Genomic DNA, 17257 nt, shown 5'->3' on the forward strand with positions numbered 1-17257 from the left:
CCTCATCCCGGTGCACCCAGAGAGCTTCCATTTGTTGTGTTTCCAGTGGGAAGGGAGCCTCTACATAGACAAGGCTATGCCAATGGGATGCTCAGTGTCATGCACATATTTTGAGATTTTTAGCACCTTCATATAGTAGGCACTACACGATAGGCACCCAGCGGGGTGAAAGCTCCACTACTTGGACGACTTCGTTTTCACACGTCCAGCAGAATCGGTCGAGTGGGAAAGCACCCTGGTAACATTCACGGTATTGGCCAAAGAGCTAGGGATTCCCCTATCAGAGGTAAAAACAGAGGGGCCGCCCACCAGAATCACCTTCCTAGGGATAGAGCTGGACTCGGTGGCAGGCACGTCCGGGCTTCAACCGAGAAAGTAGAGGACTTCAGGAAGGAGATTAGGGGCTTATGCGGAAAAGAAAAGGCAACATTGCGGGAACTCCTGAGGCTAATAGGCAAATTGAATTTCGCAACCAGGGTGATTCCAGCAGGCAGGGTGTTTGCCAGGAGATTAACACAGTTGACACGCGGGCTCACACAGAGCACCACCACGTCAGGCTGGGGGCGGAAGTAAGGAAGGAATTGGTGATGTGGGATTCCTTCCTGACAACCTTTAACAGCACGTTAATTTGGCGCGAGGGATGGATAACTAACAAACAGATCGAGCTATACACGGACGCATCAGGTAGCACAGGCTTTGGGGCTATCCTGGGGGACAAGTGGTGTGCAGGGCAGTGGCCTGCCAAGTGGCACAGGCAAGGCATCACCAAGAATATCACCTTCCTAGAGCTGTTTCCCATCATAGTGGCACTGACGATATAGGGTAAACGAATGCAGAATATGAAACTAACTCTGGTCAGACAACAAGGGGGTGGTGCAGTCTATCAACAGGGCCCAGCTAGGTGCCCGTACACACTGTATCTAATGTGTAGGTTGGTTGCATTGCAGCTGGATGGCAACATGGAATTGCGAGTGCGCCACGTCCCGGGGGTGGAGAACGAAGTGGCAGACACCTTGTCCAGACAGCAGACAGACAGGTTCAGGAGGCTGGCACCCTGGGCGGAACAGAGCATGACCCCTTTTCCAGAGCAGCTGTGGAAACTGGCAGGACAGACTTGACGAAGCTGGTTCACCAGGCACTCGCACCAGAAGCGGCCAAAAGCTACAAGAAGTATGTGGAGACAGTAATGAGGGTAGGTGGGATCGGGTCCCAGGGCGACTTATGCGCGACACGCAGGGCAGTGGAGCAGTTTATAGAATGGGCGTTCAAGGCAGAAAAATTCAGGTCTTGGGCCCAGGCCCGTTTGGCCACCGTGGCCCATTTCGCAAGAACAGAGACAGGGCATGACCCGGTAGCATCAAACTACATCAAGGCAGCAATGAAGGGGTGGAGAAGGAAAGAGTGTCCTAGAAAGGATACCAGGCGTCCCATTGATTTCACACGACTGAGTAAACTGCTCGGCGCTCTTGGGGGAGCGGTAACAGATGAGTTTGAATTGGTGCTATTTTGGGCGGCCTTCCCCACCGCCTTCCGCCTCAGTGAGCTAGTAGCCCCAACGAAATGGGGACCATTAGGGAAATGCATACAGGCTAGCGATGTAACACCCACTGAAAATGGGGTTGAGATAGTACTAAAATGCTCAAAAATGACCAAGCAGGTAAAGGAGTCAGGATACGACTGCATTGCATAAAAGACCAAGGGTGCTGCGCGGTATGCTGACTGCTTGCCTTCATAGCAGTGCGTCCGGCGGGGGAAGGTCCCCTGTTCAAGCACAAAGATGGTACACAATTAAGCAGGTTTCAATTCACGACAGTCATGTGCAACGCACTAGGCAAAGCGGGACTACGCCCGGCAGCCTTCGGGTCCCATTCATTTAGGATAGGGGCAGCCACGACGGCAGCACTGCACGGGATGGCAGAAGCAGGCATTAAAGCGGTAGGGAGATGGAGGTCACAGGCCTACAGAACGTATGTAAGACCCCAGCTGCTTTGACCCACAGGACAGGCGAACCCGTAACGGGCCGAACCACGAGTGACAAATTGTTCCTTACTTTAACAGGAAGGAGACCACACCTTGTATGGGTGGTAGGGCACTCGTTCATATCCCGGATGCAGACCTGGTGGCTTGATGGGGGCAATAAGACAAAAGTGGGACCATCGGATACTTGCATCCGGTGGTTTGGTCGGCCGGGAATGAGATTGGACCAGATGCCGGCAACCCTAGAGGAATTGAGGGCAGACACACATGGCACCCAGACGTACTAATAATACACCTGGGTGGCAATGACCTGGCACAGCTCGGGAGGAGGACGCTCCTACACAACATACAAAGTGAGCTCACGGAAATAGCCAGGACATTCAGTGGCTCAGCGGTAGTGTGGTCTGAGATAATCAGCCGGCATGAATGGCGCGGGCGGAATCACAAAAGGCAGTCGATAATTCCCACAAGAAATTTAATCTGGCAGTGAGCAACTACTGCAGGGCTAATGGCCTGGCGTCAGTGAGACACGGGCTCATTCACACGGGTCGCCCAGAACTATACGCCAAAGACGGCGTACACCTGACAGGCGAGGGTATGGGCCTGTTCTGGAGCAACCTCTGGGACGCCATGGCATTAGAAGGGTGCAAATAGCAGGACACATGGCGTAGTTGGAGGGGGAGCCGTAGGGAGACGGAAGTCTCCCAGACGGCGTGGCAGAGAACTACGCGGATAAGGGTTGGTAACGAGGCACACCGGAGGGCGGTGTGCCAGGACGGGACCACTAATCTTGGGATGCCTCACGGCTGGGAGAGCTGGACAAAGGGCAGAGGGTAAGACCACTCACCTTCAGATGCCTCACGGCTGGGTGAGGCGGCTTACCGAAAAAGGGGGGATAGCAAAAACGGAGACGACGCTCGCAGCCCAGCCCCCGCCGGATGGCTGGGCACAACCAGAACCGTAAAGGTAGCAAGTCATGGCCTAACTCCCGGGACAGAAGCTACCCCTCCCCTCCACACAAGGGGAGCGGAAATCCAACCTACCAAAAGGAAAAACGGCCCGCAAGGGCAAAAAGAGACTAAACAACAAAATGCTAAAGTGATGTATATTATCACTGTATTCCAAAATAAAAACTGCGGCCAACAAATGACCACAAAAGACAGAAGTGTATATTGGTTTATTTAGTTGGCAGAATGGGAATGCAGTATGGTGAATGGTACAAAGAGGGGAGCTGGGGGCGAGTGCGAGGGTTAAGCATCTAAATGTGAAGAGATGAATATTACCGCAGCAACAATTGGCTCCACTTTTATCTGCTCCTGTCCTAAACCGAGGCTACCCGTTTCACTAGTCACTTTGTCAATGAGAAGAGATCAAGATAATTACAGTCTTCTACAACAATTGTAGCTGCCATTATGTTTGGTTGTTTCTCTTATTCACACTTCCTGCCTAATTTGATGTGTTATCAAAGCATGGACACTTTGTTCTGGTGTTTTATTCCCTCCATTTTTATCCCCTTACTAATACTTTAGTTTAAGATTTGTGTTTATTGATGTTGCTTTTTCTTGATAAATGACAACCATAACCTTGCAGTGTCACTGAACATGTTTCCAAATTACGGCTGTGGTCTTTGAGTGGAAGTCATATGCCTGCACTCATTATTACAACCAACATTTTGTCTATTAGCAAACCCCAAGTGCTCCACCCCAACCATTTTCACACGATTCAATGTTGCGGCACACAGTCACACACAATTCTGCACTAGCGAAACCCCAGATACGAGTGCAGCATGCACCAGATGCTCGTGTGCAAAACTGCAAACAGTGCGTTCACAAGTGCAACCACCGCTTTAATGCATTAAATTCCCAATCCCAGCAGGATGGTTACCTTACCTTAATGTGGTGGTTATTCACTACGGCGCCAGACTCTTTTGAGAAGAAGCCGCCGCTGTCCACTCCTACTCTGATTCACTCTGGAAGTGCAGCTAACTGCTGCAAGAACTGTACATGTAAAACTGTGCTAACGAAGAGCCTGTCGCAAGGTCAGGCACAATGCAGGGCGGTGCCAGAAAACTCCTCTCCGCGTTGGGTGCCAGAGTTTTTGCAAAACATTGCACTCCAAGCGGAGTAGTAAAACCTTGCAAACTCTGCTGGCGGAGCAGAGTCAACAGTCCACCCCTACTTTTTGTCCAACGTTCTTTTAAGTCACCCTGAGTCACGTACTGTTCACCTCTATGTTCCTCATATTTCTGTGTTTGTTTCATTAGCTTAGTTGTCATTTCACGCCGTAAAAAAGAAAAATCTGTCTCTTTCAGTGTAAGTCAACGACTTTTACTTGACCAATCCCTTACTTCTAAGATTTGTGTCTCCCTGTTACTTTCTTTTTGCAGCTCAATGTTCGATGGTTTACTCCACGCAAGTTTCTTTTTAACAATTGTTCTGATTTAAGACACAACACTATCACAGTAAAACACAGCTAAAAGTCATTCACATTGACAACGCCAATAGCTCGTAGCTCAGGCATTTCCGAGACCTGCTGGCTTTGCCAATGGTTGTCGACCATGAATTTATACATGAGCCTAGCAAACAGATACATATCTCTTGGAACAAACTGAGGGGCATATTAGTAAGGGGAAGTATCGCCGCTTTTTCGGCGAATTGTGCCGAGAAAGTGGCGATACTTCTAGAGCCCTATCCACAAGGGCATTTTGGGCCAGATGTAGGTCACCAATTACCGGTCGGTAACGGCCGAATTCGGCCGTTACCGACCGGTAATTGAATTTTGAGATGTAGGACCCTTCATTTTACAGAATCGGTAAATTTACCGAATCGGTAAATTTACTGAATCTGTAAAATACAGAATAGGTAATTTTACCAAATTCGGTATATCAAGATGTAGGTGGCACTCCACAGAGTGCCACAGGCCCTTAAGAGTTGGTATTTTACCACCCAATCCTATTTATTTATTTATTTATTTTAAGGTTTTATAGAGCGCGAACTTGGGTGGTAAAATACCGAATCCAGGTGTGGATGCACATCTGTGCATGCACACCTGTGCCATGTGACACACAGACATGCCCTTAGGGCATGTCTGTGTGCCACATGGCACACAAGCCTGCACTTGGGGTGCTAGAGGGTGTCAAAGTGACACCCCCTGCACCCTTGCTGGATTCGGTATTTACCGATTCGGTAAATACCGAATCCGTATTTCCCTTTGATTCCTATGGGCTCCAAAGCCCATAGGAATCAATGGGGAATACCGATTCGGTATTTACCGAATCGGTAAATACCGAAAGTTACAGAATCGGTAATTCAAAATAATAATTGATCTACATCTCCCTCCTTCTAATTTACCGATTCATAACTACCGAATCGGTATGATTCGGTATTTAAGAGTCGGTAAATTAGATTTACCTACATCTGGCCCTTTAACACCTGGCTCAAGCCCACTTTGCATGTCGGCGACAAACATCGCTAATGACATGCAAAGTGGGCGTTTCCACGTCCAACCACATGTAAAATGTGGTTGGAGGTGGGAACATCCTATTACCAAGGCAGGCGTTGGGAGAGGTCGACCTGCAATAAACTCGTTTATCGGAGGTCTCCCAACGCCTGCTCTGACCAGGTGTTAGGGCATTGATAACATGGGGGTGCGGATCATAACGCTGATTCCACCCCCCCATATTATCAATGCACACATTAGCGCATGAAAACAACGTTTATTTTCATGCGCTAATGTGCCATATCGCCGACTATTCACCTACGTGATGCGCCATGATAATTGCGCGCTATCACGGCGAAAAAATCCAGCGATAGCCGGCGATATGGGAATGTGCATTGTGCGTTTTCTAACGCACTTCTAGGTAATATGCCCCTTAGAATTATATTTTTTACCCCAAATTAACCAAAATCAACCATGTAGTAAAGAAATACGTGTGAGTATCTATATTACAGGACAGTATTAGCATCTGTGGGTTTTGGCGACATTTACAGAGCTCCGCTACTGACTTCAATTTTGTTGCTTCTGATCGTTTCACCAGGATTCCTCAATGTCATTATTATAGTACAGTAATAGGCAATTATGCAATATTATTTCATATCTATACATAAATATGCCAAAACATGCGTAGCGAAATTGTAAGTCATGCTCCGAGACTCTGCAACACCCCAATGCCAATCATTCAGTTCACAGACGACATTGTCCTCTTAAGCGAAACCCCAATCGGGCTGCAAAGGCTGATAAATGCTCTACAATTCTAATTAGATGAAGAACATCTGAAACAGAATAGAGAAAAGACAAAAGTAATCCGTCTTATAGAGCAAAAACCAATCAAATATAGTTGGACATCTAACCATCTTGCAATAGGGGAACAGCCAGATTATCGGTATCTGGGGGTCACCCTCGGCAAAGACAATTAAAAAAAAGAACACTCTACGGTGTTAAAAGCCAAGTCCCAGACGCTAATATATGGATATAGGCGACTCTTGCAAAAACTGGATGGCCCAAACTATGCCCATCTCTTAAAAGTAATGGCCACTCAGGTTTTACATACACTATCGTACGGGCTGGTAACATGGCTTGGAGGGGAGGCAGGTTTATTAAACACTCTACAAAATAAAATTTATAAAGAAGTATTTAAACTGCCTAAATGCTCCTCACCAGCCCAGGTGCGATTAGAATTCGGACTTCAAAATCAAACCTTCAGGTCCAAGTCAACATTTGCTAAATTTTGCCACAAACTTCATACCGCAGACCCAGACTCTTTAAATAATCTTTGTTGGCAAGCAATCAATTCTGAATCTACCCAGCCCTGGGCCATTCACTTGGAGAATTGCCTTACGGCCCTCGATCTGCCAGTAGCATGGAACAAAAAAATCGATCAAGTTAGTTTCTGTAAAATCGCAAATTCTAATGCCAAAAGGAAGTCATTACTGGAAGACAAACTAATATTGTCCCACCAACGTCGTGCCTGGACAGTTATTTCTTTCTATTCACTCCAACAACCCCAGGCTTACCTTGGCAATTCATTTTAGCCAGCATTTAAAAAAATTGCTCAACCTCCGTATGGGCCTTCATGAATCCAAGTATTTAGGACCTTCCTGGAAACCTCAAGACAACTGCCCAAAATGCAGACTTTCCGGATATCAAAATGAATCTCTAATTCACTTGTTTTGTGTATGCCGAGCCCTTATGGTATCTAGAAGACAGTTTATACGGGACATACTAAACAAATTGAATATAAGAACATGTCGGCAGACTGTTATTTTCTGGCTGGGAGGTTCATCCCCAATCCTGACTTGTCGGGGACTCAAATTTATGACTGAAATTAGAAAGCAGTTACAGGTCTGTCAATGATTACCCAATACATTGCCCAAGGCTCATCCTTTTTATGCTAGTAATCCCATGCCCATTCTATAAATCCCTACATTGTAACGTAACTTAACTTGCGATGCAAACTTTGGCTAATCTTACTTTTCTTATTGTAAGGATTTTTATTAATTCAACAATAAAAATATATTGTATTGTACTGTATTGTGTAGCGAAATCAAGGGCGTTAAGTGTTATAGAGAGGATTCCAAAAGTTAAACTTTCGAGCTTTTCCTAACTTCGATTTTAAACACAGTTTATCACCAAATTTAGAATGAGATGAGAATTTTCGCTTTTCGGAATACTATAAAACATTTCATCAGCTTTTGATATATCCTTCAAAAATGTTTAGATTATCTTTGCATAGGAAATAATGTGATGGGGTTATGAAAAATAATGCAACCTCATTACAATTTGGGCAAAATAGAGAGTCGTATTTACCACAGGTGGTCAGTACTGCTGCTCCCAGGTGAGATATTTACTACATGTGATAAAACCCTCCTATTCTGAGGTTTCAACTTGAAAAAGGGGAATAACATGCAGAATCCAAATTTAACATTCCGAATTCTGCATGTTTTTCCTTTTGCATGAACCTTTTCTTCCCTTGATAAATTTCAGCAGGTTTGACTTGCTGGAATCCATCATGGGAAAAGTGCAAGGGTGAGATAATTATCACACAACTGGTCATTACAATCTCTGTGCAAACAGGCCTTTACCAGGGATAGAAATGTAGTCCTTCATTTTTAATGAGGGCATCTGGGTTCGGAGAAATGTATCAATTGAAAATATGATTCCTCTTGATCAGTTGTCAACAGATGTTAAAACATTCTTCAGTAATCTAAGAAAGCTCATTACAAGTTTGGGGAAGACTTTTAGAGGGAGGCAGATGTTCTAGCATCTACCAAAATAAAAGCCTTTGAAGCGCATGGGAGGTCATTGTTGTCAGAAACAAGTTTCTGATGCAGGCAATGCATGGTAGTGCTTAATTTGTGCCAGCAGTTGTAGGAGGTGGGCACCTGCTCCCATTTTTGGGATTCTTTGACTTATTTTTCTTCACCAGATTTTGACCCAAAGTAACAAAGAAAGGTAAAAAAAGGAGACAGAATGAGCACTTGAAAGATACAGTGAAAAAATTAAAGAAAGTCAGGCTAAAAAAGAACCTGCAAGAGAGAGATAAAGAGACAGGAAATGTTGAATAATGGAAAAAAGAAGCACGAAGTGGGATAAAGAATAGGAAGCTGTAGTATTCAGCAGCACCTGTGGCGAACAAACTAAGAACTGGCACCCACTATTTAATGCATGCAGGGCTCAGATTAATTTAATGCTTGAAGGTCAGAGCTGCTGGTTGTGTCTTCTTTGTACTACATGGAAACAATGTAGGACTACATGCCGTATGACTTGTATAATGGGTGCAAAGTAAAGTCATTGGTTGTGCCCTGGGTAGTCTGCAAGTAGCATGCAACCCTACTACCCACTACTGCAAACCTTATGCACAAAACATACAATGCACAGGATTTGTGTAGGAATTTGAAGTCGCAGAGTGATGCCTTGTCCCAGGCATGTGTAGGTTTGTTGCAGTTCCACACAACAAGCCATACTCTAAACAGACTGCACATGGCCCACATCTATTCACAAGGCATGACCATCCTGTGCAAAGATATATACTGCATACAGGCCATGGCTCTAGGCTGCAGAGTTCATACACCTGCATTGCAATTACAAAAACTTGCCAAGAATACCTACAAAATCAGACCATCTGTTTACATGGTTCTAGACTATGGAACTAAAACCCCCTCCTTTATATGTCAGATTTGTTCTCCTCCCCTTTTATTTTAGGATCCACCTCCTTATAATCTTCCTCTCACTCAGTGACTGATTTCGCCCCCACACTCATTACATCTGCTGCTCCCCGGTTTCGCTTTGTGTGTCCTCCACAAGCCTGTGTAGTCCTGTTTATGGTTAACTTCCCCTGTTGCTATGCAGAGCACTCCACTGCTCTCCGGGACAAGAAGTATCCTCTACAATTACCTTTAATAAAAATACATTTAAAATAACATGTCAAAAGCACACAGAGCCCTGAACAGTGTAAGTAGTGTATGGATGTTGTATGTGTCATGTCTGGAGAAGTGCATGTAGCAGGATGTGAACTGATTGCGCGTCAAACATGATAAGGTCATATACGCCCTACTCCAGTTGAAGTGATATTATAGTTATGATTTTGACCCTAAAAAAATCTGATATTCAGCAGTTGTGGATGACAACGTAACCATAACTTGCCCCTTAATGCCCTTCTCATGACCTCACACATGATGTCACAGAAGACATTACAGATTAAACCATTCATGATATCACTGGTAATGTCACACATAACCATTGATACCCTCAGTGACATCGCTGGAGCATCACAGACCCCCTCACCTGCAGCCAGGCGTGCGCTCAGCGCCCATGTGATCACAGCTCCTCATGGCCTTACGTTGTGGAGATTGAGTGTCCCAGACACAGAAGCGACTCCATGTGTGACACAGGCACCATATACAATGACTAACATAGCCTACTGCTTCTGCAACACTTTTGATGCATGCCTGTCCAGGCTGAGAGGCAGACTTTGCTTTCTTACTCCATTGAGCACAGCCATAATAATCTATGATTCTATAACCATTTCACTTTTAGCGAAGAACCAGGTAAATCAAAATGCACAGAGATGCCTTTCAAAGATATTTTTGTTGGTATGGACTAGAGATGGCGTATCAAAGATATATTTTTTGGTATGGACTAGAGATGGAATATCAAAGATCTTTTTGTTGATATAGACTAGAGATGGCGTATCAAAGATATTTTTGCTGGTATGGACTAGAGATGGCGTATCAAAGATATTTTTGTTGGTATAGACTAGAGATGGCGTATCAAAGATATTTTTGCTGGTATGGACTAGAGATGGCGTATCAAAGATATTTTTGCTGGTATGGACTAGAGATGGCGTATCAAAGATATTTTTGTTGGTATAGACTAGAGATGGCGTATCAAAGATATTTTTGTTGGTATGGACTAGAGATGGCGTATCAAAGATATATTTTTTGGTATGGACTAGAGATGGAATATCAAAGATCTTTTTGTTGATATAGACTAGAGATGGCGTATCAAGGATATTTTTGCTGGTATGGACTAGAGATGGCGTATCAAAGATATTTTTGTTGGTATAGACTAGAGATGGCGTATCAAAGATATTTTTGCTGGTATGGACTAGAGATGGCGTATCAAAGATATTTTTGTTGGTATGGACTGGAGATGGCGTATCAAAGATATTTTTGCTGGTATGGGCTTTCTCTGCCATTACCACATGTAGTGAAATGATTGATATTGTAAATGGTGAAGTAATCACCAGTGATGTCAAATTTCAGCATTTTAACAGTTGTTATTTTAGTCATCTTCGTACTTAACTGTCTTTTAAGAGAGTTGTTCGGTGATTTTTGTTTTATGACAGATCACACCCAGCCCATATCCCATCCAAGGGGTTCATTATGATCGCGGACGAACTTGAGTCCGTCCGCGTTCATAGAGGAGGAGGGAACCTCCGCATGGCCTGCAGAGTTCCCTCCTGTCCAATTAGGATGTGACCACCACCCTGGCGGTCACATCCTCTATTTTTATCATTGCTGCGGGTGCGGCTTCAAGCTGCACCCGCCGCAATGGTAAAAATGCATACATTGCATTTGTATGCAGAAAGCGGCAGGCACCGTGCGGTGCCTGCAGAGTTCTGCATACAAATGCAGGGGGGTACCATAGGTACCCCCAATGTGCACCCCCCACCCGCCCTTCACCCAGGGGGCCTGCAACGGTCCCCCGCAGTGAAGTTCCACATGCTTTTCCACGGCGGAAAAGCTGCCGTGGAAAAGCATCTCTTTTACACCATCCTAATATGGCTGGCGGTGTCTGATAGACACTGCCAGCCATGTTACAGCTTTTCCGCCGCGGTTGTAAGTCAACCGCGGCGGAAAAGCGGCGGACTGAAACCAGGACCCACCAGCTATCCTAATGTGGCGGTGGGTCTTTGGTGGGTCCGCAGAGGATTTTCTGCATCCTCCGGGCCGGCGGTGGCTTCCGCTGGCCCGGTGGATGCGGAAAATCCTCTATCATAATCATCCCCCAAGTCAGCCAGGTCCTGTGACAGACCCCTGAATCCGACCCAGCTGCACATGGCCTTGAGCCGTGAAAGACGTTAACAGGGGGGCTCTCGTTGCAGGACCTTGGCTGCAGTAAACCCCTGAGTGCAGCATCTCGCCCCACGGAATCAGCCTGTCTTTGGCCCTGCACAGCAGCCTCTGGGCATGGGGTCTTCTTGGCTGCTGCCAGTGCCAGGTCCTCGACCCAGGCCCTCTTCCTGGCTCCCGTCTCAGCCATCCAGTTGTACACGGCCTTTGGTCTTGTTCTGAAGCCTGTATTTATTTATTTTATGGTTTTATATATAGAGCATTTGAAACCTGGGATTATTATCAATACAGAATTTATTTTGAACTTTAAAGGAAACTGCCTTACAACAGCCACGAGGAACCTTTGAGTAAAACTTGAGTACACATTTACAGAAGATAGCAAAGTTTTGCCATGGAACTCCGTGCCTTTGGGTCGCAACAGTAGAGGGGTGCGGACCAAGAGCCAAACCCAGTGACAGGCATAGGAACTGTAATAAATCACAAGGCCTTTAGGCTGAAACGCCAAAGATCACAATCATGGCTCATTGACAAATGTCTTTTTATAGCAGGCCATGACTGAGAGCTCTGGAGTTGAGTGAGTTGCCCACAGTGCTTGTTACTGGGCCAAAAAAAGAATACATTAAAAACGTACTTACCGAGCTTTCTTGCCCTCCGCGCTTTCTTCTTGAATGTTGTCGGCACGACTGTATCTAATGGAGCCTCAGCCTTGATGCTCCAGCAGACCCGGGGGTCCTGTGTCTGCTCTCCACTCAGTTGTCTAAGACTGCTAGTTGGGGAAGTTCCTGGTACCTATGTCAGGCTTGCCTTCGCAAGACAGCCGGCCGAAGTGCCATTCGCACTTTAAGCTGGAGTAAGCACCAGTCCCCTGCTAGCAGTCAGCAGCAGCGGCCTGCCCTCAAACTGCTCGGGCTGGTAGCAGTGAGAAATAAAATGATAATTCATTGTATTGCCAATTCATTTTTCGGTCGAGGACCGGAAATGCTGGCTTGCCAGCATTTCCGGTAGGAGATCCGTATGATACTTAGTAGGGATCTGGAACACGCCTCCCTCGGCCGTCTCACCTCAATTGGCTGGCTTCCTAAAAGGAGGCCAGCCATTGGAGGAGAGAGCTGTCCCTCCAAATAAGCTCCGTCTTTTTCGGATTCGGGGGCGTGATTTTTTGCATTCTTTAGCCCTGTGACGTCGTCTGTCACTCAGGGCGCAAAAAACACGCCCCCGAATCGGAAAATGGCGGCGCTTTTCTTTAGGCCATTTCTCGACAACAGCCGCCCCAAGAAGTCGCAGCCTCCTCCACCTGGCAGTCTCTGTGTGTACACATCGGCCCGTCTCGTTTTTTGTGGGCAGACAGGCATTGGGGGCACCACAGGGAGCCGCGGAGCGCACTCTGCAAAGCCGCCCTGCCGCTCTTATCTTGGAGAAGAAGCACGTCCCCAGCCGAAGCCCAGCAGCCCTGCCCGTGGCAGGGAGGAACCGCCGCCTCTCTGAACAGCCGGTGAGTGCCGTCTTCCCCCCCCCACCTTCCCTCTGCCCGCAGCTCTCCTTCGTCTCTCGTCGCACCCCGCCCGCCCCCCTTCGTCTGTAATATGAGTTGCTTTTGAACATGATATTTTTGTTGCTTAGCGTGACCTGCTCCGTGAGAGTGTCTGTATTAAAACATTTTTATATATATTTTTTTTAGAACGCGCCACAATGCCCTTCATCTTTAACATGTCGGCTTTCGCATTTCTTTTTTTCTGCACTAGACAGCCAAACACTTTTTTTAATTACCTGCAGACATGTTCAAATTGTTTTGTCCCGCAACCCTTGACGGGAGCCTGGTGGCACTCAGAGCAGGCGGCATGTGAGGCGAGGGGGCACTGTGCAAACCACTGCTTCCAAGCAGACAGCCCGGCAGCCAACCCTCTACCTATTTCAGAAGCTGTTGTCTGTTTCATGGCAGCTATCTTTTCTTCCCTCCGCCACACCAAGTTGCTCACATTCAATTTAATTTGTTCCGCTCGCTGGGCGGGAACTCTTAAGAGCTCAGCCAGGGGCGCTCAGAGCAACCGGCAAGCGGGCAATGTTTGCAGAACCGCTGCTGAGTAAACAGCCCGGGGGCAACCCTCCTCCCACTTCAGAAGCTGTAGTGTTGTTGCAGCTCTTTGCTCCTCTGTCCCGCACTTAGTCGCTCACATTCTTCAGGGTTTACTGTGTAAGTCATCAATAGTTTACATTTTAGTATTTCGAATGTACTGTTAACATGACTGTCTGCCAAAAAGCCAATTAAGGGCAGATACTCGGTCTCGGGACCGCCCTCCCTCCCCGCGCCAATCGTGTTACTTTCCTGTTGCCATGTTGTTCCATCTAAACTCTGTTGTGCTACTTCACAACAAAGACGGTGCTGCAACTGCACAGATTATCTTCTCCACCTGCCAAGCTCTCAAAAAACCATTCCCTCTCAACACGTAAGTATTAGGAGCCGGTTGATAACAAAAATGAACCCAGTCGTGGAGCTTTGGTTAGCTACAAATAGCAATAGCGCTATACAAAAATGATCACTCGACTGCAAACGAAGGAAAAACAAAAGTAAAACAAATTGTCATTTACATCGTCAGTAGCTCTAAGTTTCACAAACGCGAGACCGATTGCATTGCAAAATGACAAAGTAAAAAGAAAAAAATCGCCACAGCGCTTATTTTTTTTGTTTATGCCATGTTGCACAGCAGCTCAATTGTGCAACATGTAAAAAAAATGGTCAAATACATATCGCATAGGCGAAACCGATTGGCTTTACCAATGCTTGTTTATTTTTATTTCAGCACTCCATGAGCATGTACGTGTGCTTTTTCCTGCCCCTTCTATACTGCACTCATAGACCTCCATGTGCTTCCCTCTCTTCCACTTCAGCCAGACCTTGACCATTGCTTCGCCCCATCCTGACTTTTTATTGTTTTTGTTTAATTTCCAGCCCAGGTCACGGGAGACGGAGTCTCGCCCTATTATTTATTGTCTGAGCTCCTCCTCAAGTCCTTGCCTTTGAATACTTGCATTGTCTCGGTCTTCAGCCCAACAGGAAAAGCAGGACCTGCACCTGTGTCATACAGCTAAACAAGCTCGTGACAGACAGGCGGAAGTAACAAGCGCCAAAGCAGTGTCCTGATGCGCGAGGGATGGCATTCCAGACAGAGCCCTCGTGCGTTTTACTCGCTGTAACATTAAAGGAGCCCATTGAAAAGGGGATTGGGATATATAACACAAGCGCAGGGAGGCACATTTTCCGCATATTCACTGAGTGATGCCAAAATGCTTGCTGAGTTGGCGATTGTCTAGACTGCCGAGGGTTGATCCCCCTTTAACACGCCCTCTTTCTTCCCATTCCTGTATCTTTATGTCTCGTTTGCAAGTTCCCTTTCATTCCTGCATTTTTCTTTTGGCTCAGTTCTCCTATCTGTTTTCTATCCTTCGTCCTCCGTGTTTTGCTTCTCTCTCTCTTGCTCTGGGTACATACAGTCTGATGAGGAAAAATAAGAGACACCCAAAAAGTGTTCCCGTGCATCCACCTGCAACCGCCGGCACAAATTAAGCACGGATACTCTCAACTGGTACACGTGAGAAACAGGCTCAGGCCCGTGTTCTGTGGATCATGGAAGGGAAAGCGGGTTACCTATCTGGCCGCTATACTTTCCAGGAGGAAAACAAATAGTACAGAAGTGAAATGTTAGGCTTGTGCTAAATTGAAATTACGCGCTCCTAATACCAGTCATTTGGGGAATTTCGTGGTATGCTTGTTACATGGAGTTTCCAAAACGATGCCATTACGCCACGTCCTGTAATTACGCGCCATTCCGCGCAAAGTCAAAGTCAAAGTTTTTTTATTTGCTTTGGTACTCAACTGAGGACCACAAATTTAAAAACAGTTTACAAAATATAAGCATAATCAATATAGTTTTAGAAAAGATTTTAAAAATTATAGCAAACCCATTCGTCGGTCGAGGCGTTAATTCAGAGCTGTGAGTGCAGGGTGCAGAGCTGTGAGTGCGCGCAGGTGCAGAGCTGTGAGTGTGTGCAGAGTGGTGAGTGTGTGCAGAGTGGTGTGTGCAGAGTGGTGTGTGCAGAGTGGTGTGTGCAGAGTGGTGTGTGCAGAGCTGTGAGTGCAGGTGCAGAGTGGTGTGTGCAGAGCTGTGAGTGCAGGTGCAGAGTGGTGTGTGCTGTTGAGTGCAGAGCTGTGAGTGTGTGCAGAGTGGTGTGTGCAGCGTGGTGTGTGCTGTTGAGTGCAGAGCTGTGAGCGCAGGTGCAGAGTGGTGTGTGCTGTTGAGTGCAGAGCTGTGAGCGCAGGTGCAGAGTGGTGTGTGCTGTTGAGTGCAGAGCTGTGAGCGCACGTGCAGAGTGGTGTGTGCTGTTGAGTGCAGAGCTGTGAGCGCAGGTGCAGAGTGGTGTGTGCTGTTGAGTGCAGAGTTGTGAGCGCAGGTGCAGAGTGGTGTGTGCTGTTGAGTGCAGAGCTGTGAGCGCAGGTGCAGAGTGGTGTGTGCTGTTGAGTGCAGAGTTGTGAGCGCAGGTGCAGAGTGGTGTGTGCTGTTGAGTGCAGAGTTGTGAGCGCAGGTGCAGAGTGGTGTGTGCTGTTGAGTGCAGAGCTGTGAGCGCAGGTGCAGAGCGGTGAGTGCAGGTGCAGAGCGGTGAGTGCAGGTGCAGAGCGGTGAGTGCTGTTGAGTGCAGAGCTGTGAGTGCAGGTGCAGAGTGGTGTGTGCTGTTGAGTGCAGACAGAGCTGTGAGTGCAGGTGCAGAGTGCTGTGTATTGGCAATGTAAATGACAATGCCATTTATTTATGATTTAAAGAAAAAAAAAGAAATGTCATGAGCAATGCCAATAGCTCTACCTTTAATGATGCCGAGACCATTGCATTGTAAATGCTTGTTCACCTTTGCTGCACTGGCAGCATGGGGGCGACGCTCCACCACCCTAATGGGGGGGGGCCGGGGGGGCAACCCTGGGTGTAACGCAAGGCACTGCAAGCTGCTGCCTTGCATTACAGTGTAGCGGAGGCATTGCATGAGTGGAGGATGAGTGCTCCCATGCATCTACCCGTTCATTCTGAAGCATTCTCAGATTTATCAACACTGGAAGACTTGGGAACGCGTCGCAATTGTACGCCCACCAGGGGTGCACGAGGACAAATAGCTTTATTTCTCCTCGTTTCCTTTTTCGAAGTGTGCTGCATTCTGCAGCACAAAAGAAGAAATTGCCTCAAAGGATTGCTTTTGTGAAGGAAGTTGCCAATTCCTGTGCAAAACAACCCTGCCTGTAATGCAGACACCCTTGCAACGTGACACAAGGGAGCCTGAATTGGCGCTAGGCCGCACAGAGTGCGCTAGTGCAAGGAGAGTACAGGAATAATCCATATAATGGTAAATATGGCACATTCCTACCCTCTCCCTTTCACGCAGTCCACTGCAGCAACTTGTCTTGCTGGGTTGCGTGAAAAAAGGGCCAGTGGTTTTTAGATGTAGCACTTCATCTAGACTATTTCGAAATTCAGTTTTGCGCCCTAAAATTCTTGCATTTGGCCTTTCTCTGCAGCCAGTTCCCTTTCAGCACGGATTTCTGCTTCATGGTACTTTTTTCTCTCTTTCTTCAGGTGATGTCTCAGCATGAGTCCAGTCTACCTGGGTCTCTTGGGTGAGTACCAGTGAACGTGTGCAGCATCGTTTGTGCACCTGAATGTGTGAGGGAT

At 46.8% G+C, this 17257-nt stretch overlaps 1 protein-coding gene across 2 annotated transcripts in view; it reads left to right on the forward strand.

Moving 5' to 3' along the window:
* Positions 1-17257, forward strand: part of LOC147715161 (immunoglobulin superfamily member 1-like) — a 235359-nt gene that overhangs the window by 44699 nt on the left and 173403 nt on the right. For both annotated transcript variants that reach the window (XM_086923635.1, XM_086923634.1), the window contains exon 2: positions 17162-17202. In XM_086923635.1, the coding sequence (XP_086779761.1) occupies positions 17175-17202 (28 nt within the window). In that variant the 5' untranslated portion in view covers positions 17162-17174. The remainder of the gene's footprint in view (positions 1-17161; positions 17203-17257) is intronic.

The sequence above is a fragment of the Lissotriton vulgaris genome, chromosome 5 (assembly GCF_964263255.1).
Source record: "Lissotriton vulgaris chromosome 5, aLisVul1.2, whole genome shotgun sequence".
NCBI lineage: Eukaryota > Metazoa > Chordata > Amphibia > Caudata > Salamandridae > Lissotriton > Lissotriton vulgaris.